The sequence below is a fragment of the Nansenia antarctica genome, assembly GCF_963989245.1.
Source record: "Nansenia antarctica genome assembly, chromosome: 12".
Lineage (NCBI taxonomy): Eukaryota > Metazoa > Chordata > Actinopteri > Argentiniformes > Microstomatidae > Nansenia > Nansenia antarctica.
The window spans coordinates 2,337,719-2,364,919 of NC_137682.1; the positions used below are offsets into that span (position 1 = coordinate 2,337,719).

At 47.0% G+C, this 27,201-nt stretch overlaps 2 protein-coding genes across 3 annotated transcripts in view; one reads left to right on the forward strand and one right to left on the reverse strand.

Annotated features, from left to right (window-relative positions):
• col4a5 (collagen, type IV, alpha 5 (Alport syndrome)) overlaps window positions 1-4,420 on the forward strand; it is a gene marked incomplete at its 5' end in the record, with an annotated part of 73,841 nt that extends 69,421 nt beyond the window's left edge. The window contains 7 exons of the mRNA XM_080543127.1: window positions 556-684; window positions 839-937; window positions 1,248-1,460; window positions 1,814-1,991; window positions 3,038-3,152; window positions 3,457-3,629; window positions 4,305-4,420. Coding sequence (XP_080399253.1) covers window positions 556-684; window positions 839-937; window positions 1,248-1,460; window positions 1,814-1,991; window positions 3,038-3,152; window positions 3,457-3,629; window positions 4,305-4,386 — 989 coding nt within the window. The 3' untranslated portion in view covers window positions 4,387-4,420. The remainder of the gene's footprint in view (window positions 1-555; window positions 685-838; window positions 938-1,247; window positions 1,461-1,813; window positions 1,992-3,037; window positions 3,153-3,456; window positions 3,630-4,304) is intronic.
• The window catches only part of LOC308168152 (complement factor H-related protein 2-like), a 499,130-nt gene that overhangs the window by 409,164 nt on the left and 62,765 nt on the right, over window positions 1-27,201 (reverse strand). The window lies entirely within an intron of this gene.

Genomic DNA, 27,201 nt, shown 5'->3' on the forward strand with positions numbered 1-27,201 from the left:
ACTGGGAACAAGTCGGCAGCCGATCAAATCAAAATCAAGACTTTTATTCTCAAAAATCGAAATAAAGTGTAATCGAAAATCAATGACGCACTCACTAGTCAACACACAACTAGTTTTGTGAGCCCGCTAACAATGTTAAGTAGTGTTCTAGTTAACTAGGTAGCAGTGGGGATTACTCACCGAATCCATTGCGTTGTTGCAGTATTTTGGCTTGACTAGGGAGTTTGTGCTGTGATTCTCAACAACGTTGGAAGTGTTTCAAAAGAAAAGTCAGAACATTTTTGATTGGTTGCCGACATGCGGACCGAATGATCAGACTGTGTCACATATGTTCGGACTTTTAGGGCCATATAATAATAATGCTTCATGATCTGTACACAACAACTGTTAACACAATATTTAGTTTTTGTGTTTGTATGTACAACTCAGTAGGGTTAGGGTTACTAGAGCTAAAAATAAATAAAAGAAATAAATACAGTTTAGACTCTCAGATCCTTTCTAGTGTACCTCTTCTCTGACCGTGTACCCCTCCCTCTGCCCCCCCGCCCCCCCCAGGACCCCCTGGTGACCCTGGTGTGGCGCCAGCCCCCATCGTGCTGAAGGGAGAGCGCGGACCCCCCGGTCCTCTGGGTCTACAGGGCGGCCGTGGCTCCCCGGGACCACCCGGTCTAGATGGACTCTCAGGTCAGACACACACACACACACACACACACACACACACACACACAGACACACACAGTACTTCATATTGGACAAGACGACAGCACTCTCCTATGCATCTACTGTACAGTTGAACCTCTCCCTCCTCTAAGCTGATGGATGAAGTCTTGTTCCACAGGTCCGGGCGGTAACCCAGGAGACCCAGGTGTCGAGGGTCCCCCGGGCTTCGGCGGCGCCTCCGGCCGTAAAGGAGACTCTGGACCCGCTGGACAGCCAGGTGAGACAGGCGTGGAGGTGGAGGAGGAGGAGTGTGTTACTAGAATGTATTAAACACATTAGTTATGATTCTAGAATGTATTAAACATCAGTTATGATACTAGAATGTATTAAACATCAGTTATGATACTAGAATGTATTAAACGTCAGTTATGATACTAGAATGTATTAAACGTCAGTTATGACTCACTTTGTGTGGTATGTTATGTAGTAACTTGTTCATTAACATTTCCCCTGTCTACTCTGCTCTCTCTCTGTGTGTGTGTGTGTGTGTGTGTGTGTGTGTGTGTGTGTGTGTCGTCGGACCCCAGGTCAGCGCGGCTACCCCGGCCCCCCAGGTTCCGACGGTCTCCAGGGACCCCCGGGTAACCCCGGGTCAGCGTCTGTGGCCCACGGCTTCCTCATCACCCGTCACAGCCAGAACCCCGAGGTCCCCTTCTGTCCTCAGGGCACCAGCCTCATCTACGACGGCTACTCCCTGCTCTACGTGCAGGGCAACGAGAGGGCGCACGGACAGGACCTGGGTAAGGCCTGGAGATACACACTGATACATGCACTCTCTGAGTGTGTGTGTGTGTGTGAGAGAGAGAGAGAGAGAGAGAGAGTCACTCACACACCACACACACTCTCTCTCACACACACACACACACACACTCACACACTGATACATGTATTCTGTGTGTGTGTGTGTGTGTGTGTGTGTGTGAGAGAGAGTCACTCATACACCACACACACAAACACACACACATACACACACACACAGTATATACATGTTCAACTTATGGATGGATGACCATACATGACTATAACACATCTACCCCCTCATATATCATACACACATATATAACACATCTACCCCCCCTCCCCCCACCACCAGGTACTGCTGGCAGCTGTCTGCGTAGGTTCAGCACCATGCCCTTCATGTTCTGTGACATCAACAACGTGTGTAACTTCGCCTCCCGTAACGACTACTCCTATTGGCTCTCCACCAACCAGCCCATGCCCATGAGCATGGCCCCCATCACCGGAGAGAACATCCAGCCCTTCATCAGCAGGTACGGAGGGAGGGAGAGGGAGGGAGGGAGGGAGGGAGGGAGAGGGAGGGAGGGAGGGAGAGGGAGGGAGGGAGGGAGGGAGGGGGGGGGCAGGAGGAGGAGGGTCTATGTCCACCAGCATGGCCCCCCATCACGGGAGAGAGCATCCAGCATCCAGCCCATCAGCACTAGGGAGGGAGGAGAGGGAGGGAGGGAGGGAGGGAGGCAGGAGGAGGAGGAGGAGGGTCTATGTCCACCAGCATGGCCCCCCATCACGGGAGAGAACATCCAGCCCTTCATCAGCAGGTACGGAGGGAGGGAGGGGGAGGGAGGGAGGGAGAGGGAGGGAGGGGGGGGCAGGAGGAGGGTCTATGTCCACCAGCATGGCCCCCCATCACGGGAGAGAGCATCCAGCATCCAGCCCATCAGCACTAGGGAGGGAGGAGAGGGAGGGAGGGAGGGAGGGAGGGAGGGGGGGGCAGGAGGAGGAGGAGGGTCTATGTCCACCAGCATGGCCCCCCCCCAACACGGGAGAGAGCATCCAGCCCATCAGCACTAGGGAGGGAGGAGAGGGAGGGAGGGAGGGAGGGAGGGAGGGAGGGAGGAGAGGGAGGGAGGGAGGGGGGGGCAGGAGGAGGAGGAGGGTCTATGTCCACCAGCATGGCCCCCCATCATGGGAGAGAGCATCCAGCATCCAGCCCATCAGCACTAGGGAGGGAGGAGAGGGAGGGAGGGAGGGAGGGAGGGAGGGAGAGGGAGGGAGGGAGGGAGGGAGAGGGAGGGAGGGAGGGAGGGAGGGAGGAGAGGGAGGGAGGGAGGAGAGGGAGGGAGGGAGGGAGGGTGGGTGGGAGGGAGGGAGAGGGAGGGAGGAGAGGGAGGGAGGGAGGGAGGGAGGGAGGGAGGGAGGGAGGAGAGGGAGGGAGGAAAGGGAGGGAGGGAGGGATAGAGAAAGAAGGATGGAAAAAGGAGGAGGCCATAGTGAGGGTGTATCTAATCACTGTGTGTGTGTGTGTGTGTGTGTGTGTGTGTGTGTGTGTGTGTGTGTGTGTGTGTGCGTGTGCGTGTAGATGCGCGGTGTGTGAGGCCCCTGCCATGGTGATCGCTGTGCACAGTCAGAGCATCCAGATCCCTTCGTGCCCCGCCTACTGGGAACCCCTGTGGATTGGCTACTCCTTCATGATGGTGAGCAACCACACACACACACACACACACACACACACACACACACACACACACACACACATTTGAAATGCTTTATTTATGTCCACAAGCAAGCAGAGCTGACTAGCTTAACTAGTCACATTCAGCAAGTACTGCATCCCTACATCACACAGCATAATGTACACTGGTGATTTTAAGATTGAAAACAATCACACCGTACACCGTGTCTCCTATCCTCTCCCTCCCTCCCTCTCCTCCTCTCCCTCCCCCTCTCCCTCCCCCTCTCCTCCTCCTCTCCCTCCCCCTCTCCTCCCCCCTCCTACAGCACACCAGTGCGGGTGCGGAGGGTTCGGGCCAGGCCCTGGCCTCTCCAGGCTCCTGTCTAGAGGACTTCCGCAGCGCGCCCTTCATCGAGTGTCACGGCAGAGGAACCTGCAACTACTACGGCAACTCCTACAGCTTCTGGCTGGCTACCGTTGATACCCATGACATGTTCAGGTACGACACACACACACACACACACACACACACACACACACAAATTCACTCACTCACACATGAGGGAGCAACTCAAATTGGGGGAATAATGGTTCAAGAATAACCTCTCAACGCCATATCTCACAGATTTCTGTTCTACAGTATGCTGAGGTACTGTAAGTACAGGGTATCCACGGTGTCTTGAAAAGTATTAAAAGTTGATAGATCCATTTTGGGAAAATCAAGACCCTTAATAAGTATTAAAAAGTCTGATCACGATTTTATGAGGTCTTGAATTTTGTAGTTGTTTTTCTGAATTAGACTCTTAGTCCAAAGAGTTTGAGTCCTAAAAACTTTTAGTAAAAGTTTACTAAAACTGTGTCACTGTTGTGAACGGTTACAGCTCGAAGTGGCGGTGAGGTCTGGAAAAATATTGACAAGGTCTTTAAAAAGTCTTAGAAAGGTATTGAAATTAACCTCAAGATTCCTGTATATACCCTGAGTAGGTAACATAGACACGGCTGTTCTAGTGTCAACTGTCACTTAGATCCAACTGTCACTTTCAAATTAACCTCAAGATTCCTGTATATACCCTGAAGTAGAGAGTTGTTAATTGAGTGAATGCCCTACACTAGCTAGCTCATGCCCTTCTGTCCTTCTGACCTTTGACCCTCCCTGTCCCTCTGACTCCTACAGGAAGCCTCAGTCTGAGACGTTGAAGAACGGCAACCTGCAGACGCGCGTCAGCCGCTGTGTCGTCTGTATGAAGAGGACGTAACGGCGAGGCGGCGACTGTTGCCAGGGGCGACCCCCACATTGATGAGAATGGATGACCACTGCGGTGGTGGGTGACATCACCACGGCAACAAGATGGAATTCCAAATGGCGTATTGTCTTCCGGAAACAACTTAATGGTGCTACTGTGCAACACAGCAAAAAAATACAAAAAAACTGAAAAAATGAATCTTTATCTTAGTCTTTTTTTTTTTTTTTTTTTTAAAGAAGTACCTCAAAAACACAAAACAAAATATCCACAAAAAAAGTGCCATGGCGGATGTGTGACAACAAAAGTGCATTTTAGGGTTTTTTCTCTTTCAAAGAGAAGAGAATTTATTTTCTTTTTTTTCTTTTATTTTATTTTATTTTATTTTCAAAAAATCAATTTTGATGTCGATTCAGAGATTCAGAGGTGCTACATACATTTCAAGTGAGAAGTGCTATATTTTTTTTGTTTCATTTTTTTTGTTTCATTTTTTTTACTAAGGAGTTGAATCATCTCCATGTTACCAAATCGGCACTTTGACCTTCAACATCCCTGAGAGAAGAGATGCACTGATGAGCTTTCTTAGTGAGACTGCGTTTTTCTAGGTTTTCATTCATTCTTTCTCCGTCATTTGTTTTTTTTTTCTTTCTTTGGTGGTACTAACATTGTTGTATCCCAGCCTGCTAACTATAGAGGCTTCTTTTTTTCTCTTTTTTTGTAAGTAATAAAATGTGTATATTGTGTAAAACATCTTTTTAGCGTGTAGTGTATTCTTATTGATTATGAATCAAAGAACAGTTAGTTTAAGATAATTTAATTAGTTACAGGCAGGTTTATACATTACATCTGTTCCCCGTGGATCCTGGGTGAGAAGAGAGCTCTCTGTGTCCCTGTCTCCCCTTTCCCCTCCAGAGGGGAGGGGCCAGCATGCATGTGTGTCCCTACTCAACCCCCAAAGGTCCCTGCTGGTCATCTGTGTCCCTGCATGCCCTGGCATGTGTGTGTGTCTAAAACATACCACATATTCATACATAGATCATACATACTACAGAAATATACTACACATCCCCCCTCGGACCACCCAGAGGGTGTTCCGAAACGAAACTACCATAAAACAAAAACAAAAACACAAAACCCCACAAAACATTCCCAAAAAAAAAAAAAAAATTTTTTTTTTTCTTTTTTTCAAATAAAATTAAAAATTAAAAAATAAACAACAACAGACAGAAAAACTACACCAACACACAACACAAGAAGCACAATAACACAGACCAACCCAGGACCAGTATTAGGAACCAAAGATATCATAAACAAAAATAGAAAACAACCAATAATAAAAAGAATTTTGAAAATAACAATCACAATTAAACTAAACACAGTTCATCATGCACAAATCAATACAGAAACTTCCAACGACCGATGTTTTCTTTGTCCTTGAAGCGTCGGGGTCAGAGGTTACTAGCACTTGTACCCAGTTGGAGAACAGCCTTTACCGCTGTCTCAGATTGATATTCTTTCCCAGTCAGGAGCTTTCCATTTTCGTTGCGCTAGGAACAGAACCTCTCTCCTAGCTTTGTATAACCACCACATCACTTCTCAACTGACCTCAATCACACGATATAGAAACAAACAAACAATACACAAATAATGACATTCAGTTATCATAACACATAATTCTCCAACAGTAAGCATAGGACAAAGGGAATGCATTAATGCATAGATCTTCACCTCAGGTGAGGACTAGTCTTCTGAAAAGTTCATTAACGTGGACTGAGTGACTGATTTTCCAAAAACAGTCAATGAGGCCCTGCCTTCTAAGAAAGTCAAAAATCATGTCTGCTATAATAGGTGCTCCTATCTTGGCAAAATAAGTTTCCCATGCCCCTAAGACCGTTTCCAGCCATGCTATCATCTGCTGTCCATTCCCGTCGTTCCCTTTGATCTTCTGCTTCACTACCCTATTCATAGTCTTCAATCTTTTCCTAACTGGTCGTCGTCCGTCAGTGTCATTGAGGTTCAGGTAGCCGCCTGGTCCCCTCCCACGCTGATCAAGGTCTGGGGAGTCGCCCTCAGCATCATCTGAAGCATGGTGCAGGCACTCGCCAGCATCCCCAGTAGCACAGGTGTCCAGGCTTTGGACACCCCCAGGCTGGACCTCCAGACTGTCAGCACTCTCTGCTTCGTTGGTTTCTGGTTCATTGGCATCTGGACAGCTTTCCACTGTCCCCTCGGTTTCAGGCACTGCCGGTAATGTCACTGGCTGTAACACTGGCATCGCCACTGGCTCTGGCAACACCACAGCATCTCCTCGTAGCTCCTCCTTCTCAGGTTCTCTGGGGACCTCGGCACCTGTTGGCACAACATCCTGCCTACTCTGTACATCCACCCCCCTGTCCACCACCCGTGGCCCTATTGGGGTAGGGATATGCCCAGACACCACTGGTGTACCCACTCTGATGTTGTTTCTCCAACAGACCCCACATTGACCTAAAGCATGGTCAATCTGTTCCATCAAATATGGACTCCAAAACCCATATTTCTTGGTGATCTTGCGTCTCACCTCCCCCCTAGCCACATGTGCTAATCCATGAGCTTCCTGTATTAACATGCCTAATAAATCTGAGGGTGCTACAACCAACCCCTCATGATTCCTCCATAGACCTGTGTCATCCTGACTTGCCCCCCTTGCTAGCCAAACGCTCTTGTCTAACGTAGTTACTCTACTCTGTAACATCAATAAATCCTCAAGTGTGACCATGCCCTGTAATTGCTTTTCATGTGTGACCAGAAGACCTTTACCTGCCTTGTCTGCTCCTGTAATGGCTTTGGCTGCATCTTCTGCAGCCCTGTTACCTTGTGTGACATGTGATGAGTCAGACCTGTGTGTGGCACACTTCACTATAGCTAATTCCTTTGGCTTCATCATGGCTTGTAACAGCTTCATGATCTGTGCGTGATGCTGTATAGGCGTACCATCAGTTCTCTTAAAACCCCGCCCCCTCCATACAGCTCCATTAAAATGACAAACATTATGTGCATAGGCAGAGTCGGTGTACACTGTCACTCTCCGTCCGGTTCCCAAGTTGCATGCTTCTGTGAGGGCAATCAATTCAGCCAACTGAGCCGAGCAAGGCTGAGGAACTGCCTCAGCCTGTTCTACAATAAACTTTGAATTTTGTGCTTTAACTAAGGAATACCCAGCGCACAAAGTTTCTCCTACCCCGTAACAAGACCCATCAACCCAATATTCTATATCAGCTCCCTTTAAAGGCAAAGCTTGTAGGTCTGTTCTATGCTTAATCACTCTGGCTGTCGATGGAACCTGAGCACCGGATGGCACCGTCACCTGACAGTCGTCAGGTGTGCATTTTACTGTACAGTTCAATTGGCATAGAGCATCTCTCCCTAGCAGCCCTGTTGGCGTGTGTTCTGACACAAGTGTTGACAGAGTTGCTCTCTGTCCCTTGTACTCTAAGTCTACAAGCTCAGTTGTAGGAATCAGCTGTTTAATTCCCTCAAATCCGATTGTCTTCACATATTCTCTAGACATAGGGAGGTGCGTGGCGCCTTCAGGCTTCTGTGTCACCACCAGCTGGCACCTCCCACTCGGATCTTCCGGGCACCCCTATAGGCCAGCTGCTGGGCCTCCGTAAGGGTTCATCACTCCTGGAGCAGGTGTAGTAGGGGGCCAATATCCTCCTCCTTGGCTCCCCCCTGCGCCCCCCTGGGGCCTGTTGCAGCAGGCACAGGCTAGATGTCCATTCTGGTCGCATTGGCACGGTTCTAGCATCTCCTTCCCTGCTGCTGTCCATCCCCCTGGTGGTGGTCCTTGGCCAGGCTGTGTGTACATCTGGCATGGAACCGCTTGCACCCCTGGTGGCCCTTGTGGGTATGGATACCCCCCTTGTGGCCCCTGTGGGTAGGACTGGTAAGTAGCAGGATACCCCCCTTGTGGCCCCTGTGGGTAGGACTGGTAAGTAGCAGTCTGCACTCCAGGTGGCTGTTGCTGTGGGGCTAAAGCCTGCACTCCCTCTATGTTCCTCTCGCTTTCAGTCAATTGCAAATGAGTCAATATTCTGAGGGATTCTTCGTCTCGTGCCTTCTGTATCTGAATGTTCTTTCGATATAACTCCACTTGATGAGCTACGTGGTCTATATAAACAGCTTTGTTCATGTGTCGTAGCCCCACCACTTCTGCTAGCTTATCCTTAACTGGGGTAGGAAGCCCTTCTTGTATTTTTTCCCTGATTATGGATTTTTCTAAGGGGTTATCTTCAGCGTCTTTCCCTGTCACATTTCTCCATTGAGCGTGCATACGGGCAATATAACCCCTGGGATTCTCATCCCCCCCCAGTGGCTTCACAATGATATTGTCTGGGTGAATGTGAGTAGGGTAGGTCTCTCTGATTGCTTTCCACAGCCTGCCTCTGTTTGCTGCGAAGAGCTCTGGATCATAAACTGATGTATTGATATATCTATGAAGTCCTGCCTTCATCAATATTTCCTGCATTGTATCCAATCCTGCAATAAAAGCTAAGAGTCTTTTCAGGTCTCCCATCGCGGGCTGCGTACCTGTCAGTATCACGTCGACCCCTCGCGTCCACGAATGTCCTCCCTCTTGAAGAACTGGGAGTTTCTCGATCACTTCAGACAAATCTGTATGATGCCACGGATGATATTCCATCTTGTTACCCCGAATCAGCACTGGACAGTTCTTTAATGTATTTGATGACATTCGGTGACAATCTCCCTCTTTCTCCGGGCGTCTTCTCCCACCTTTCCTTTCGGCTGTGGCTATCCTCTTCCTGACCTGCGCGTTGTAGCCTCCATCTGCATTGTCGTCATCACTTGAGTCTGCACTGCCATCTTCGCTGTCATCTTCCTCGTCACTCCTGTCGTCCCCTTTTCCCCTTGGCTCCTTCTTCTTCTTCTGGGAATGATCCTCCAGTGCCTTAGCATATGGAGGGGGACTGGGGGCAGAACACAGGTCTAGGGATGAAATGTTCAGTTCCTGTTCCAGTGTCCTGGCCAATTCTTTTTTCTTTTCCGGTTCCATCTGAGCTATTTTCTGTCCCTCTACCTTAAATAGATCTAAAATAGCTAACTCTAACTTGCGTTTCTCTGATCTAATCTTTCCTCTTTGATGTGCTTTGTGCCCATTGATAAGTATCTCCAATGTTGCAATTAATTGTAAATTAATGCTGCCCTCTTTCGGCCACGGCTGTTCAATGTATGCCCAACGGCTATTCCATTTCGTAGACATTTTGCTAATTTCCCTAACAAGAGGATTCATTTTTTCCACTATAGCCATAGGGGATAACGTAGCCAACATTCCACGATGTTCACTAATATCTTTTAACAGCTTCGTGGAATTCGACCCCATTCTACTTGTTCAATATGCTGACAATATTCTATATTAGATAAGGTGTACGCTTCTTACAACTCACCTTATTTTGTCTTGTTTGCTAAACAAATGCTAGTCCAATATAACTGTATTAACCATCCCCACAAAAACCCTGCAACTCCAGAATAACAGACTTGCCTCTTGTGTATGTCAGTGCAGTATTAACTTAAATCTAATCTCTGTGTAAGTACTTTATACTTAAATGTGTTTCCTAATTGTTTATGAATGTGTCACTTAATTACTCATTCAATCCTAATTACAGTTCTGGTCAATACAATTATTAAATCACAAAGATTGGTCAACACCTAAGTATTCACTGATTTACAAAAACCCTTTTACTGCTTAATTATCAAATATGTACTATTCTGCTATTCCTTAATCAAACACTGTGGAAATGACCTAACTAAAATAAAAGATGTAAATTACAAATATTAATTATAACCTGTAGAGAAATCGACTTGTTATTTGGAAAAGAATGAATGATTAATTATTAATTACACACTTAAAGAAATCGACTTGTCATTTGGAAGGAATAAAATGATTAATTATTCATTACAATCTGTAAGGGAATCGACTTGTTATTTGAAAGGAACAAAATGATCAATTCTCAATTACAATCATTTATAACCATCTATTTATTAATGTATCGGACTGTTTCATCGACCTCAGCTGTATCTCCCTGAGGATTCAGTGTTTTAAAATGTATTGTCGTATTTCGACCAGCAGATGGAGCTGTGCTCCGGCTAACGCGCATCGATTGCGCATGCGCCAACTCTTAGCCAAGGCTATGAATGTTTTAACCGTAACTCTAAACTATTTAAAACACCCCGAGATCAATTCACCATATCTCTATCTTTTTAACACAATTTGTTTTCATAAACGATTACTTTTCACGACACCGCAATATCTTTCAATCCAGTTAAACCACTATTTATCTCATTCAAATATTCTACGTTCACGCTTCCCTCACAAAGATGGCGTCTAAACTCCGCTGAAAGTACACTGCACGTTTCCCTCATAAAAATGGCCGCCCACACAACGGCGTCCTCTCACACAGACAAAGAGAAATGGCGTCTACAGTTCTGCTCATATGTTTTTCACTTCTACAATATAAAACAGACTACCCAGTCCTCCAACACATAAACACAACCTCACCGAATTTTACACAAACACACACACGATATTCCAATACCGTACAAACAAACCTTACCATTAAACACTATATTTTACAAAAAACGGGCTACCAAGTCCGGCTCTCACCACCCATCAAAGATTTATGAAAAGTTTGCTTCTGTTCCAACAAGATTACCGTTACACAGATTCTTTTGACTATAACTTATCTGAGATTCACAGTTTATTTTAAACACACCAATCGACTAGAGAGAGATTTCTGCAGAAAATCTGCCCTCTTTGTTAGATTGAAGTTCGCAAAACACTGCAAATTAAGTTACATTAAACTCCGTCGCTTGCTCGCCATTTACTGTAGTGTATTCTTATTGATTATGAATCAAAGAACAGTTAGTTTAAGATAATTTAATTAGTTACAGGCAGGTTTATACATTACATCTGTTCCCCGTGGATCCTGGGTGAGAAGAGAGCTCTCTGTGTCCCTGTCTCCCCTTTCCCCTCCAGAGGGGAGGGGCCAGCATGCATGTGTGTCCCTACTCAACCCCCAAAGGTCCCTGCTGGTCATCTGTGTCCCTGCATGCCCTGGCATGTGTGTGTGTCTAAAACATACCACATATTCATACATAGATCATACATACTACAGAAATATACTACAAGCGTAAGACATAAAAAGCTACTAGCTATTATTATGAATTTCTGGGTTCTTTTTAGTTTTGTTCACATCATGCTCACACACACACACACATACATACACACACACACACACACACACACACACACACACGCGCACACACACACACACACACACACACACACACACACACACACACACACACACATACACATACCCTTGTTCACTCACTCACTCACTCACTCACTCACTCACAGATATTGTACAAAGTAAGGCTTCTATGAATGAAACAGTATTTTATATATATAAATAAATATATATTAAAAAAAAGAAAAAAGTATATAAACTGTATTTGGCTGTGGGAGGTTTTTCACCATCATTCTTTTTTTTTTTTCTCTCCAAAAAAAGGTCATTTTACATTTCACCTGAAGCTACTGATCGTTGTATCAACCGAACAGCTTTCCCAGTTACCGACCCTCGACCTTTGTGTTGTACGATGATAATGCCAATCACTCAAGCTTTTGTATTCGATTTTTAGTAGTCTTGGTTAAATGGTTAAAATGGGGGTTGGTCTTTCTTATTTTTGAAAATAGCCCTGGGGTTCGTTCATACACAGTAGGCTGAAAAATTCAGATCCACTCCAGAATACTTATGTATATTATTGATATGAATTGAAACCCTAAACTGGTTCTGTTTGGGAGGCGATCCCATTAAGAACCAGTGGTACCTGATGTGCCGTAGGGTCCAGTAGAGCTATGGGGATGGGGGGAGGGGCTCGGGCGGGGAGTCGGGGGAGGGACACGATATTTTCCTGTGATATTTTTCAACCTACCTTTTGAATTGTACGTCATCCTGGGGTGCGAAAAGATGTGTAATGATTTCAACAATCTGTTGGTTTTTTTGTTTTGTTTTCATGTCATGTTATCCAGAAGTTGTTATAAACTTTTAAGACTGAAATAAACTTGATGTCCATGGTTTTGTGAGGAAACGTGTATCTCCCCATTTTCACACACACAGAGAGAGAGAGGGTCATTTTACATTCCTTTTGTTTTCTCTCTGTTGAAAAGGAAATCTTCCTTCTTTTCTCCTCCTTCCCTCCCACCTTCCCTCACATTCCTTCACACACATACCTTCATTCCTTCCTATCTTCCTGACCTCTGTTCTTTCTACTTTCCCCCTTTACCCTCACGGGGCAGGTTTCTCTGACACAGATTAAGCCGAGTCTTAACATTTTCAGTAGAAAACCTCTGTTGAAGATGCATCTTAGTCTAGGGACTAAAGGCTTAATCTGTGTCCAGGAAAATGACCCTTGAAGTTATCACTGATCTTAGGTTCAGGGTGTGACATCATCAATAGTGTTGGAACCATTCCTGAGAGATCAGTCCTTGCCTACAGGAAGGATGCATTTGAACAGTATTGGAACAGGGCCCTAACATGTCCTATCTCCTCTGTACCGTGACACCGGCTGTATGGTACAATATTCCTTTGATTTGTCACAATAACATTTGTGCAGTTATCTACTACCTACAATAAACCTGAATCCTACACATCTCAGACTTCAATATGAGCTGTTACGGTACATGTGGGAAAACTAGGGTTAGGGTTAGGTGCTAGGGTGCTATGGTTAAGGTTAGGGTTAGAGTTAGGGGTAGGGTTAGGGTTAGGGTTAGGGTTAGGGGTAGGGGTAGGGTTAGACATGCCAGCATGTACCAAGTGGACGTAGCACCTAACCCTAACCCTAGTTTTCCCACATGTACTGTATTCCCACATGTACCGTAACACATACATACACACTTTCACATTTGCAAAACACGCACACACACACACTCACTCTTGATTTCGGTATGCATAGTTTACACTTTTAGTACCTCAGCATTTGTACTCCTCTCCTCCGCACAGGAACATGGGAAAACTGTACTGCTCCTAATAAACCACTAGAGGGCGTCCTGAGTCAATCCCTTCATTAAAAACCTCACGGGTTCAAAGTGACCATACAGTATAACTACAATAAAACGACTAACTTGCTACGCTGTTTTAGTCCCTAAAGCTAAATCCCAAATAGATTAATCTCAAACCATCTCCTCCATCGGCCAGTGACACCATCCTCACATATTAGTCCCCCTGACAACACAACGTTAATGCTACAATCAGATCAAATATCAGGCCCTATGTAAGGCTTAGCGGATATACAGACAGTACGGTAGTGTGTGGAGAGGTCCAGTATAAGCTCTCCTTCTGGTAAATGGTAAATGGACTGCACTTATATAGCGCCTTTATCCAAAGCTCTTTACAACGGCCTCTCATTCACCCATTCACACACACATTCACACACCAATGGCGGCAAGCTGCCACGCAAGGCGCCGGCCCGCGCACTGGGAGCAATTTGCCGTTCAGTGTCTTGCCCAAGGACAGCTCGACATGTGGCCAGCCGGGGCTCGAACCGCCGATCTGCCAACATTGTGATCATTAGACGGCGGCTCTAACTCCTGCACCACAGTCGCCCCTCTCTTTCGTCTAGCAGCTTATTAGCGAGTTGTTGTTTGTCCGAGTTTTCTGCCTGTCGTGACTTTTGCTGTGATATGATTGGACAATTTCTATTTTGGGGCGTGGCTTAGCGATAGGTCCATTGTTAAAGCTGCATTGCCATTCTATATTCCTGACTGTGTTCTGTCAGGGTCAGGAGGAAGAGGAAGAGGAGGAGGAAGAGGGTTAAGAGGTCTGCAGTGTTCATCATACAGGGACAAACATACACATACGCATGCACACATGCAAGTGTACACACACACACACACACACACTCACAGATGGATACACACACGCGTGAATACTGTGTTTGGCTTCGCAGTAAAGTATTACTTTAAATAACCCAAAATATAAAAGGTCACAGATATCATAGATACAAGAAGCACCTTCTCGGCCACACAGCTAAGCTTTTCACAAGATCTGCTGCAGAGCGATATTATATATATATATGTTACGGTACATGTGGGAATACGGTACATGTGGGAAAACTAGGGTTAGGGTTAGGGGTAGGGTTAGGGTTAGGGTTAAGATTAGGTGTTGCGTTCACTAGGGTGACTGTAAGGGGTTAACTTCCAAGCTAGGGTTAGACATGCCAGCATGTACCAAGTCGACGTAGCACCTAACCCTAACCCTAGTTTTCCCACATGTACCGTAACATATATGTACGCTTCTTAGCTTGTTCTTCTTTGGGAGGCCTGGACTTGGCAGGTGGCATACAGTCAAGGCAATGCACATGTCCAATGTTGCCAAATATCAGTACGACTAGCTGACACCTGAAGCCAAGGCCATTAATACATGTCACTAGGACCTGCTGTTCTAACAGCTTTGGACCCTAGAAAAGGCCTCATCCATGTAAAGGTTGAATGAGCAGCCTATTTCTGATAGGGTCATCCCTCTTTGGCTGTGATACACAACAATATCAGGTTCAGTTGGCACCTTGTCATCATTCTCACTGAACCAACTCTTGCCATAAAATGGGAACGCTTGTTGATGGTGACACCTAACCTGCCTTTGTGTGCATGGTAGCCACATTAGCATGTGCCACTGATTCCATGTTATGTACATCGGTCGGTGTGCATAATACTGGCAGCACTGGCGGACTCATGGAGGGGGCAGGGGGATGACCGCCCCTCCTGGTGCCCCCACGGTTGAAAAACGTCTCTCTTAAGTGCCCTTTTGAGTGGCAAAAATGCCCTTTTGAGTGGCGAAAATTAGAGGACGTGCCCTACTGGTGCCCCTCCAATGGTCTAAACTTGACCATGTGCCCCCACAGTTGAAAAACTTCACACTAAAGTGCCCTTTTTAGTGGCAAAATTAGAGGATGTGCCCTATTGGCTGCCCTTCCAATGGTCTAAACTTGACCATGTGCACTGATGGGGTCCCATGTTGTGCAGTAGGTGCCCTTTTTTTTTTCGCCCCCCCTGCCCTTCAAACAGCCTGAGTCAGCCACTGCCTGGCAGGACAGCCTTGCTTTAGCCTTGCTTTAAAGTCAAAATAAGCGTTGACTATAGCAGTGTTTATACAAAAGCAGAATTGTCAATGATGTATGCTGTTGCACCTGGGATGTCATGCCATGGGTGACGCACGCACGGCGCACGCACACATGCACACTATGTCGAGACTAGATTATCTCACAGAAAACAAAGGCCAAAGAAAGTTCTTTATTAATCACGTTCACAAGAAACATGAAATGTGTCTTCACGACAAAAAAAACACATACAGCAACAACATTAAAAAAAAACAACTGGCATCTGAAACATTTTAAACAGCAGCAAGTACATTTGAGACAGGGAGTGAGGGAGGGAGACACTTTGAGGGGGAGACAGAGAGGAGAGGGAGTCACATAGGGAGACGGAGAGGAGAGGGAGAGTCACATAGGGAGACAGAGAGGAGAGGGAGAGTCACTTAGGGAGACAGAGAGGAGAGGGAGTCACTTAGGGAGACAGAGAGGAGAGGGAGAGTCACTTAGGGAGACAGAGAGGAGAGGGAGAGTCACATAGGGAGACAGAGAGGAGAGGGAGACAGAGAGGAGAGGGAGAGTCACTTAGGGAGACAGAGAGGAGAGGGAGAGTCACTTAGGGAGACAGAGAGGAGAGGGAGACAGAGAGGAGAGGGAGAGTCACTTAGGGAGACAGAGAGGAGAGGGAGAGTCACTTAGGGAGACAGAGAGGAGAGGGAGAGTCACTTAGGGAGACAGAGAGGAGAGGGAGAGTCACTTAGGGAGACAGAGAGGAGAGGGAGAGTCACATAGGGAGACAGAGAGGAGAGGGAGTCACATAGGGAGACAGAGAGGAGAGGGAGAGTCACACAGGGAGACAGAGAGGAGAGGGAGAGTCACTTAGGGAGACAGAGAGGAGAGGGAGAGTCACTTAGGGAGACAGAGAGGAGAGGGAGAGTCACAGGGGGAGACAGAGAGGAGAGGGAGAGTCACATAGGGAGACAGAGAGGAGAGGGAGAGTCACTTAGGGAGACAGAGAGGAGAGGGAGAGTCACTTAGGGAGACAGAGAGGAGAGGGAGAGTCACTTAGGGAGACAGAGAGGAGGGGGAGTCACTTAGGGAGACAGAGAGGAGAGGGAGAGTCACTTAGGGAGACAGAGAGGAGAGGGAGAGTCACTTAGGGAGACAGAGAGGAGAGGGAGAGTCACTTAGGGAGACAGAGAGGAGAGGGAGAGTCACACAGGGAGACAGAGAGGAGAGGGAGAGTCACTTAGGGAGACAGAGAGGAGAGGGAGAGTCACTTAGGGAGACAGAGAGGAGAGGGAGAGTCACTTAGGGAGACAGAGAGGAGAGGGAGAGTCACTTAGGGAGACAGAGAGGAGAGGGAGAGTCACACAGGGAGACAGAGAGGAGAGGGAGAGTCACACAGGGAGACAGAGAGGAGAGGGAGAGTCACACAGGGAGACAGAGAGGAGAGGGAGAGTCACACAGGGAGACAGAGAGGAGAGGGAGAGTCACTTAGGGAGACAGAGAGGAGAGGGAGAGTCACTTAGGGAGACAGAGAGGAGAGGGAGAGTCACTTAGGGAGACAGAGAGGAGAGGGAGAGTCACATAGGGAGACAGAGAGGAGAGGGAGAGTCACTTAGGGAGACAGAGAGGAGAGGGAGAGTCACATAGGGAGACAGAGAGGAGAGGGAGAGTCACTTAGGGAGACAGAGAGGAGAGGGAGAGTCACTAAGGGAGACAGAGAGGAGAGGGAGAGTCACATAGGGAGACAGAGAGGAGAGGGGGAGTCACATAGGGAGACAGAGGAGAGGGAGAGTCACTTAGGGAGACAGAGAGGAGAGGGAGAGTCACATAGGGAGACAGAGAGGAGAGGGGGAGTCACTTAGGGAGACAGAGAGGAGAGGGAGAGTCACAGGGGGAGACAGAGAGGAGAGGGAGAGTCACTTAGGGAGACAGAGAGGAGAGGGAGAGTCACTTAGGGAGACAGAGAGGAGAGGGAGAGTCACTTAGGGAGACAGAGAGGAGAGGGAGAGTCACTTAGGGAGACAGAGAGGAGAGGGAGAGTCACATAGGGAGACAGAGAGGAGAGGCAGAGTCACTTAGGGAGACAGAGAGGAGAGGGAGAGTCACTTAGGGAGACAGAGAGGAGAGGGAGAGTCACTTAGGGAGACAGAGAGGAGAGGGAGAGTCACTTAGGGAGACAGAGAGGAGAGGGAGAGTCACTTAGGGAGACAGAGAGGAGAGGGAGAGTCACTTAGGGAGACAGAGAGGAGAGGGAGAGTCACTTAGGGAGACAGAGAGGAGAGAGAGAGTCACTCAGGGAGACAGAGAGGAGAGGGAGAGTCACATAGGGAGACAGAGAGGAGAGGGAGAGTCACATAGGGAGACAGAGAGGAGAGGGAGAGTCACATAGGGAGACAGAGAGGAGAGGGAGAGTCACTTAGGGAGACAGAGAGGAGAGAGAGAGTCACACAGGGAGACAGAGAGGAGGGGGGGAGTCACTTAGGGAGACAGAGAGGAGAGGGAGAGTCACTTAGGGAGACTGAGAGGAGAGGGAGAGTCACTTAGGGAGACAGAGAGGAGAGGGGGAGTCACTTAGGGAGACAGAGAGGAGAGAGAGTCACATAAGGAGACAGAGAGGAGAGGGAGAGTCACTTAGGGAGACAGAGAGGAGAGGGAGAGTCACTTAGGGAGACAGAGAGGAGAGGGAGTCACTTAGGGAGACAGAGAGGAGAGGGAGAGTCACTGAGGGAGACAGAGAGGAGAGGGAGAGTCACTTAGGGAGACAGAGAGGAGAGAGAGTCACATAGGGAGACAGAGAGGAGAGGGAGAGTCACTTAGGGAGACAGAGAGGAGAGAGGGAGTCACATAGGGAGACAGAGAGGAGAGGGAGAGTCACACAGGGAGACAGAGAGGAGAGGGAGAGTCACTTAGGGAGACAGAGAGGAGAGAGAGAGTCACTTAGGGAGACAGAGAGGAGAGGGAGTCACTTAGGGAGACGGAGAGGAGAGGGAGAGTCACATAGGGAGACAGAGAGGAGAGGGAGAGTCACTTAGGGAGACAGAGAGGAGAGAGGAGAGTCACTTAGGGAGACAGAGAGGAGAGGGAGAGTCACTTAGGGAGACAGAGAGGAGAGGGAGAGTCACATAGGGAGACAGAGAGGAGAGGGAGAGTCACATAGGGAGACAGAGAGGAGAGGGAGAGTCACTTAGGGAGACAGAGAGGAGAGGGAGAGTCACTTAGGGAGACAGAGAGGAGAGGGAGAGTCACTTAGGGAGACAGAGAGGAGAGGGAGAGTCACTTAGGGAGACAGAGAGGAGAGGGAGAGTCACTTAGGGAGACAGAGAGGAGAGGGAGTCACATACTGGGGGAGTCACATACTGGGGGAGTCACATACTGGGGGAGTCACATACTGAGGGAGTCACATACTGGGGGAGTCACATACTGAGGGAGTCACATACTGAGGGAGTCACATACTGAGGGAGTCACATACTGAGGGAGTCACATACTGAGGGAGTCACATACTGAGGGAGTCACATACTGAGGGAGTCACATACTGAGGGAGTCACATACTGAGGGAGTCACATACTGGGGGAGTCACATACTGAGGGAGTCACATACTGGGGGAGTCACATACTGAGGGAGTCACATACTGGGGGAGTCACATACTGAGGGAGTCACATACTGAGGGAGTCACATACTGGGGGAGTCACATACTGAGGGAGTCACATACTGGGGGAGTCACATACTGAGGGAGTCACATACTGAGGGAGTCACATACTGGGGGAGTCACATACTGAGGGAGTCACATACTGAGGGAGTCACATACTGAGGGAGTCACATACTGGGGGAGTCACATACTGAGGGAGTCACATACTGGGGGAGTCACATACTGGGGGAGTCACATAGACGGGGGGAGTCAAGGCTCTAATGGACAGTCCCAAGGAGGAGCCAGAGTCGAAACATGACAGTGGAGTGACTCTGGTCAGGGCAGAGGTCAGGGCAGAGGTACCCCAGGAAACAGAGGTGTGCTAATGGTTGGGAATGTTCCTCACTTACTAATGCATACACATGGGAGATATCAACACACATTGTGTGTGTGTGTGTGTGTGTGTGTGTGTGTGTGTGTGTGTGTGTGTGTGTGTGTGTGCGTGTGAGTGTGTGCGTGTGTGCGTGTGTGTGTAGAGTGTACGGGAAATTGTGATAAACATTTTGTTCTCTTTTGACTATCAGACAGCCTGTCTGGGCAAATTAACACATTGACGACCCCAACCTGGTAGACAATGGAAGCCGGTTCCTCTGCCCAAGATTTGACATTTGCTCAACAACAGAAACATTTGAATAGTCACAGGCTTGACCACCTCCTTTGTTCTGTCTGCGGCGCCTAGAAACCCATGACAATGTTGACCCATGAAGGTGATACCATTGGAAAGGGACGGCTAAAGTCACCCGCATAATAATAACAATAATAATAATAATAACTTTTTATTTGTATAGCGCTTTTCCTGCAAATGTTGCAGCTCAAAGTGCTCCGATCATTATATAATCATAATTTAATTATTTAGTCATTTAAAGGCAATATTAAAAAGGTGGGTTTTTAGTCATAATTTGCTGAGGTTGCAATGCATCCCTAATGTAAACTGGCAGTGCATTCCACAATTTGGGTGCATAACATGAGAATGCAGCCTCACCAAATCTCTTCTTTTGTACTTTTTGGTACACAGAGATTAAACCAGCATCAGAAGACCTTAGAGCTCTATTGGGCTGATATGTTAGCAAAAGGTCTTTCAGATATTCCGGTGCTGTGCCAGTGAGAGCTTTATAAACAAGCAGAAGGATCTTGAAACCTATTCTGAACTTAACAGGAAGCCAGTGTAGAGTTTCTAAAATAGGAGTTATATGAGCTCGTCTGCTTGTTTTGGTTAAAACTCTGGCTGCTGCATTTTGGACTAATTGCAGCTGGCCAATAGCTTTCTTCGGAAGACCAGAAACGTGTAATAACAAAAGCATGCATTAACACTTCTGCATCAGCTTGCCGTAGAAAATGTTTTGCAATATTCCATAGGAATCTTCATCACCTTCATCCCTCTTCCTCATCGCCACTGTACATGTGACCTCCTCTCCCTGTGATTGGTTGGGACCTCACCTGAGGGCGTGACTGCTACCTGTGAATAAACATCCATGTTTCCTCTCTACCTGGACTTTACTTTTTTTTTTTTCTGAGTGGGGCAGTCCCACTCATATTTTTTATTTTATTAGACAGATACAGTGAAGACAGACAGGAAAGTAAGGAGAATAAGGGAGAGAGAGAGGACATGTCAGCAGGGCATGGGCCGGATGGGCATATGTGTGCACTGTAGACCGCGGTGCTAGACCACTGGACCACCCCAGGCCACTACCTGGACTGTTCTGAGGACGTTTGACTGTCAGGCTTGTCTGACATGCTTGTGAACTGTTCTCCTGCTGTTCTCCTTTTGCAAAAGAAAACAGTCTGCCTTCATCTATGTACAGTATTTAGAATTTAGACTATTCTAATAATTCCCTTACAAGAGAGAGACGCACACTTACACAAATGTAATATTATCCACAACCTTACCTTTTGCCAAATTAGACACATTAGACGCAAGCACACACACACACACACACACACACACACACACACACACACACTCAGTAGCTCAGTGCGTTGTTTTGAAACTTAAGTCGGTTGCACATACTGGCCCACCTCTGAGAGGCCCTAAGCTGCCCACTGCTTACATTGGTAATTAAACTCTACCAATCACATGCTAGTGTTGAAATGCCCCCTGATACTCCCTAACAACACCCAGACCCCAGGCCTGACCTGCGTCAGATACACACATACAGCATGCATGCACATACACACACACACACATACAGTATGCATGCACACGCACAGGCCACCACACGCATACAGTACACACACACACACACACACACACACACACACATGATGCACACACACACATTCTGTATAGTAAGAGTTAGTAGTCAGTATGTCAAAGTAAATATGGTGTGAGCTCACACATACACACGCACACGCTCACGCACGCACACACACACACACACACACACACACACACGCACACGCACACGCACACGCTCACGCTCACGCACGCACACACACACACACACACACACACACACACACACACAAACACACAGGCACCACGTCAGGCCATACCTCCATGCCCCCCTGTGGTCGTGGACCTGTCAGCAGGGTAGAGGGCCTGGGTTGTCTCCCCACGACGAAGGAGTTTTCCCTGAAAAGTGACCGCCCCTCCCTCACCGCCTTCCACATCCCAGATACACTATCGTATTCAGCTCCAGGTGATCCTACCCTACAGCAATAGAAAGAGGGGGAGGAAGGGTGATAGATAGAGAGAGAGAGAGAGAGAGAGGGAGGGGAAGGGTGATAGATAGAGAGAGAGAGAGAGGGAGAGAGGGGAAGGGTGATAGATAGAGAGAGAGAGAGAGAGAGAGAGAGGGGAAGGGTGATAGATAGATAGAGAGAGAGAGAGAGAGAGAGAGAGAGAGAGAGAGAGAGAGAGAGAGAGAGAGAGAGAGAGAGAGAGAGAGAGGGGGAGCGGAGAGGGGAAAGAGGATAGGGGAGAGTGAGGAGGCATGTTGAAGAAATGAAAAGAGAAGAGGTCAGTCAGTTCTGTAATGGGAAGAGGACGGAGAGAGATCCTGTGTCTTCTTGTAGCACTGGACCAAGCATGTTGACGGAATGGTCATTGTTGTGGAATGTCATAGAATTAGAATTACTAGAATGTTCAGGCGATGTTCCAGTTCCGAGTAATATCCTCTTAATGACCCAGTCAGAATGAGTTCTAAGGGCAGGGGGGGGCGAAAAGAAAAAAAGGGCACCTACCCCATCAGTGCACATGGTCAAGTTTAGACCATTGGAAGGGCATCAATAGGGCACATCTTCTAATTTTGCCACTAAAAAGGGCACTTTAGTGCGAAGTTTTTCAACTGTGGGGGCACATGGTCAAGTTTAGACCATTGGAGGGGCACCAATAGGGCACGTCCTCTCATTTTCACCACTCAAAAGGGCATTTCTGCAACTCAAAAGGGCACTTAAGCCAGACGTTTTTCAACCGTGGGGGCACCAGGAGGGGCGGTTGCCAGGAGGGGCGGGTCACCAGGAGGGGCGGGCTGCCCGATCACGTCTCTTCACAACACTGGCTCCCCGCTGGTGGAATGAACTCCCCACGGCTGTCAGAACGGCAGAGTCACTACCCATCTTCCGTCGTAGACTGAAGACCCATCTCTTCAGGTTACATCTTAACTGCTCCTCCTGAGACATCTTCCGACCCTCACCACTACGTCTCCTAAAGACACCCGCTTTCCCCTCTACTGTGTCCCTAGAACTTCTATTGCCCCCCTTGTGCTGTTTCTCAGTTTCTCCAGTAAAAAAAAAAAAAAAAAAAAAAAAAAAGAAGAAGTTTAGTAGAAGGCGATAATAGGGAGAAGGTTTTTCCTTCTATCAGTGGCCCCGGGCCCGAGCTAGAGTACTCTTCCTGCAACGAATGGTGGACTGCTGATTCACATGCTTAGTATTCAAATGTATTGATTGTAAATCGCTTTGGAATAAGGCGTCTGCTAAATGCCAAAAAAATAAAAATAAAAATCCGCTAGTGGTTCTCAGTGTTTCTACTGTGTAGCCAGGCTGTGTGTTTGATACCTTTCCTCATCCCGTTCCATCATGCATTACAACCAGCCCCTCCTCTTCTACCTCCACCAGCCTCCCCATTGGGTGAGACGCTTCCAACAGCAACAATCTGGGGAGCAGTACGCCCAGTACTCAAGTTGTTTAAGAAAGTCAGGGGGGATTTTATCATATGGGGGCAATTTTAGCATCCCCACAGCGTCAGTGACTTCAGTGTCAGTGACTTGGTGGTAAACATGTCATTGCATGTGTGCATGCCCCCCCCCCCCCCCTCGCCCACAGTATTTTACTCTGTATGCGCAAAACTAAATGTTGAAATAGCAGTAATACCACGTTCATTGATAAAATGACATAAGGGATGGAAAGGGGGGATGGCAGTTTTAGAAGGGGGATGATTTTGAACGTTTTTATTTCAGGGGGGATGCCACCCCCCCCCCTCAACTGGAGTACTGAGTACGCCCACATATCTACTCATTTACTCTTATTTCAAGAGGCAAGTCTGAGAAGAACATAATCATAATCATCATCACCATCACATTCCTATGTACAGCACCAGATGTGATGTCAGGTCAGGAGAGGAACCGCCCCCAGTTCTCCAGGGTTCTACTTGTGTTTAGTTTAGTTTATTAGTTTATTATATCGAGGACAATCCAAATACATGAACCATATAAAATACAGTAAAAAAGGCAGCGTTAGCCTAGTCGGCTAATTTTCAGCTGAAGTCCCCGGCCAGTTGCAACATGGCATCCTGACAAGTAACGTCATTAGTTAAAATAAAAAAAATCAATATTCTAAGAACACGTGGCTGAGACAAGGTACCCCAACATCACACTTGACAAAAAACACAAGTAAGCAAGCTGAGGTGATTACAAGCGGCTGCAACGAACACTAACAGCGCATAGGGGACAGGGACACTTGAAGTCATCGCAAACACGTAGAAGCTACGTAGAAAACGTAGAAGTGTCTGTCTACAGACCCCAGCTGATCACCTAAGAAGCAGGGAGGGACAGCCCCTGGCCAGCCTAGCTCCTGGACCGGACAGCTGCAGGGTGTTTTTTTATTTTATTTTTTAAAAAGATGAATCATGTTGTTTTACTTCAGATTTGTATTGGTCCATGACCTCCGTGGTCCAACTACGTACAGCTTAACTGCTCCATCTTCTGCCCCTCAGCACTGCGTCTCCTGAAGACACCCGCTTTTCCCCTCTACTGTGTCCCTAAAAACGTTTGCCCCCCCTTGTACTGTTTCTCTGTTTCTCCAGTTCTTTTTAGGAGAAGGTTTTTCCTTCTATCAATGGCCCCGGGCCTGAGCTGGATTACTCTTCCGGCTACGACTGGTGGACTGATGATTCACTTGCTTAGTATTCAAATGTATCGATTGTAAGTCGCTTTGGAATAAGGCGTCTGCTAAATGCCAAAAATGTAAATGTAACTGTAGAAAGTTTCACAGGGATCCAACAATAGGGGAGTTGACCTAACGGTGGTGTAAGTACAGACTATGGCTCACAGCGAGGAGATCCCCTAAGTTGTTGTTATCCAGGCCTGATCCCATCCACAAGCCTGTTATCCCTCCTAACACACTCCAGCTGTCAGCCACGGAACTCAGCTCCCCCGGACACCCTCGGTGGATCCTAGGGGGGTGGGTTCCTAATGAACTACCGTGTCTCTGTCAGTGGACCGTTAGAAAACGACATCAACAAACCAGAGGGGAGTGGAGGACAGACACCACAGAAAACGAAAAATATCCCTCTCTCTCTCTACCGCTCTTTCTTTGTGTGTGTCACCCACTGTGCTGACACACAGACACCCATCTCTCTCTCTCTCTTTCAATCTCTGCCCCCCCCCTCTCTCTCGCTCCCTCGTCTTTCACTCTGTCTGTCTGTCAATTAATTTAAATTCAATTCAATATTTTTTATTGGCATGAAAAGACAAAGCAATGTACATACACACACACACACACACAGACACAAATCTATGTTTGGAATCTAGGTTAGGGCTATTACGGTGTAACGCTGTAGACTGGGGTTTCTGAAATGTCCCCAAAAGCCCCTGTTCTGTTCACATTGATTTCAAAGCACATCATTTGTCACAACATTAGGCCTCTTACAACAATCCCTCTTCCCTTATCCATCCATGTAGGAGAGTGAACACGTGCACACTGCAGGAAGAGGGGGGGGGGGGGGGGGGGGAATTAGGCCACAGCTAAACAGTGTTTAGAGCCGAGCCAGGTTCTCCCATCCCATGTGGCTGATCAAAGCTGGCTAACTCAGCTGACTGGCCGGCGGCCCGGTGGTGGCTGTTAGCGGACTGGACTTTAGATTGTTGTTGTTGACAGTGGAGAGGCTGTTTCCCCTCTGGCTAGTAGTGGACTTTGGGACGGTAGGGTTAGCCAGAAGAGGGCTGCCTGCCTGCAGGAGATAAACGACAGTTTATCAGAGTAAAATAACAGTGAGTAATTATCACACTACGAAAGCAAATCTGGTCACAGGAACTGTATCTGTATGTCATTTGAATTACACATACAAAACTCTCAAAACAAAACACAGAACTGTGATTGATCCAGGGCCTGTATAGTATCCTACAGTATGACCAGTGCTGTAAGCTTTTAGGGGCAAATAGGTCTGACCTCTGACCTCATAACAGTGGCAGCATCACTTCCTGCAGCATTAGAATTGTAGGATTTTTGTTATTTCAAAATGTTTCTCTATAAAGGCTTTGCCTTACGTAGGATCCCTGTCTCTCTGAGGTCAGGAAGTCATTGTTCACTTTCTGCGATTAGACATTTCCTACAAGTCAGTCCGTCAGTCAACACACAGTATAATGAGGGACAACTGAGGCCATAGGAGTACATGAACACATTTTTATTGCAATAGCTCTATCGAAAGCAAAAAAGTCAGATAAATATAAACACTATGCCAATGCTCAAAATTCCTCAGCTATAACCCCCCCCACCCATCCCTCTTTCCCTCCAGAAGAAACAGAGAGAAAGAAAAAAAAAAGAAAAACGGGAAAAAGGCGCCTTAAAACGCAATTAACATGAAAAAAAACAACGCAACTGTATTTCTATATGTACAGGGGGGTTCACTTTTTTTTTTCTTCTTTTTTACTCTTTTCGTATAGGACGTACGTACCTAGCAGAAATAATGCACATACGAGGGTACACACACACACCTCCACAGTTTAAACTCTTCTTTCCGTTCTGTAAAGCTAACAACAGCATTCAATTCAGAAGAAAAAAAAAACACAGGTAGCATGGCAATGACAACACCTTCATCATCATCGTCATCATCATCGTCATCATCATCATGGTTGTCATCAACAGCATTCCAATTATTATGTGTACTACACAGCAGCAAATAAAATGTAATAGTTACAAATCAATAGGCAGAGTTGTTTTTTCTTCTTTTCTTTTTACAAAACTGCAAAAATGTCCTACGTACCGGTACTCTGAAAAAAGGTTCTGGGTCAGCCCCCTCCTGTACCACTTCCTCCTGGATCACTTCCTGGATCACTATCTCCCCCGTCTTTAAGAGTTCAACCAAATTCAACACAACACCAAAAAAGAAAAATGAAAAAAAAAAGTGATTATTTTAGCTCCGTAAACTAGGTACAAAAAAAAAAGGAGAGAGAAAAAAATAGACATTGCATATTTATGCAGTACCTTTAGTCTTCAGTATATATATTACGTAGTTTCACTTTTTCTCAATTTTTCCTCACATCTAAATGTTAAACGTGGGTCATCACTCCAGAGCGTTGGGTTCACTCCGCCAACCAAAAAGGTTCTATACCTACAACCAAAAAGGTTCTATACCTACAACCAAAAAGGTTCTATACCTACAACCAAAAAGGGTTCTTTGGCTGTTTCTGTGGGGATTGCCCTATGAAGAACTGTTCTGACTTCTAACGTACAACCCTCCGACGAAGGGGTTCTTCCACAGAAGTTCTTCCTTTTTAAGAATGTCGGTGTACATCAGTGGAGGCCGAGGCGGAGGTAGAAACAAGAGGAAT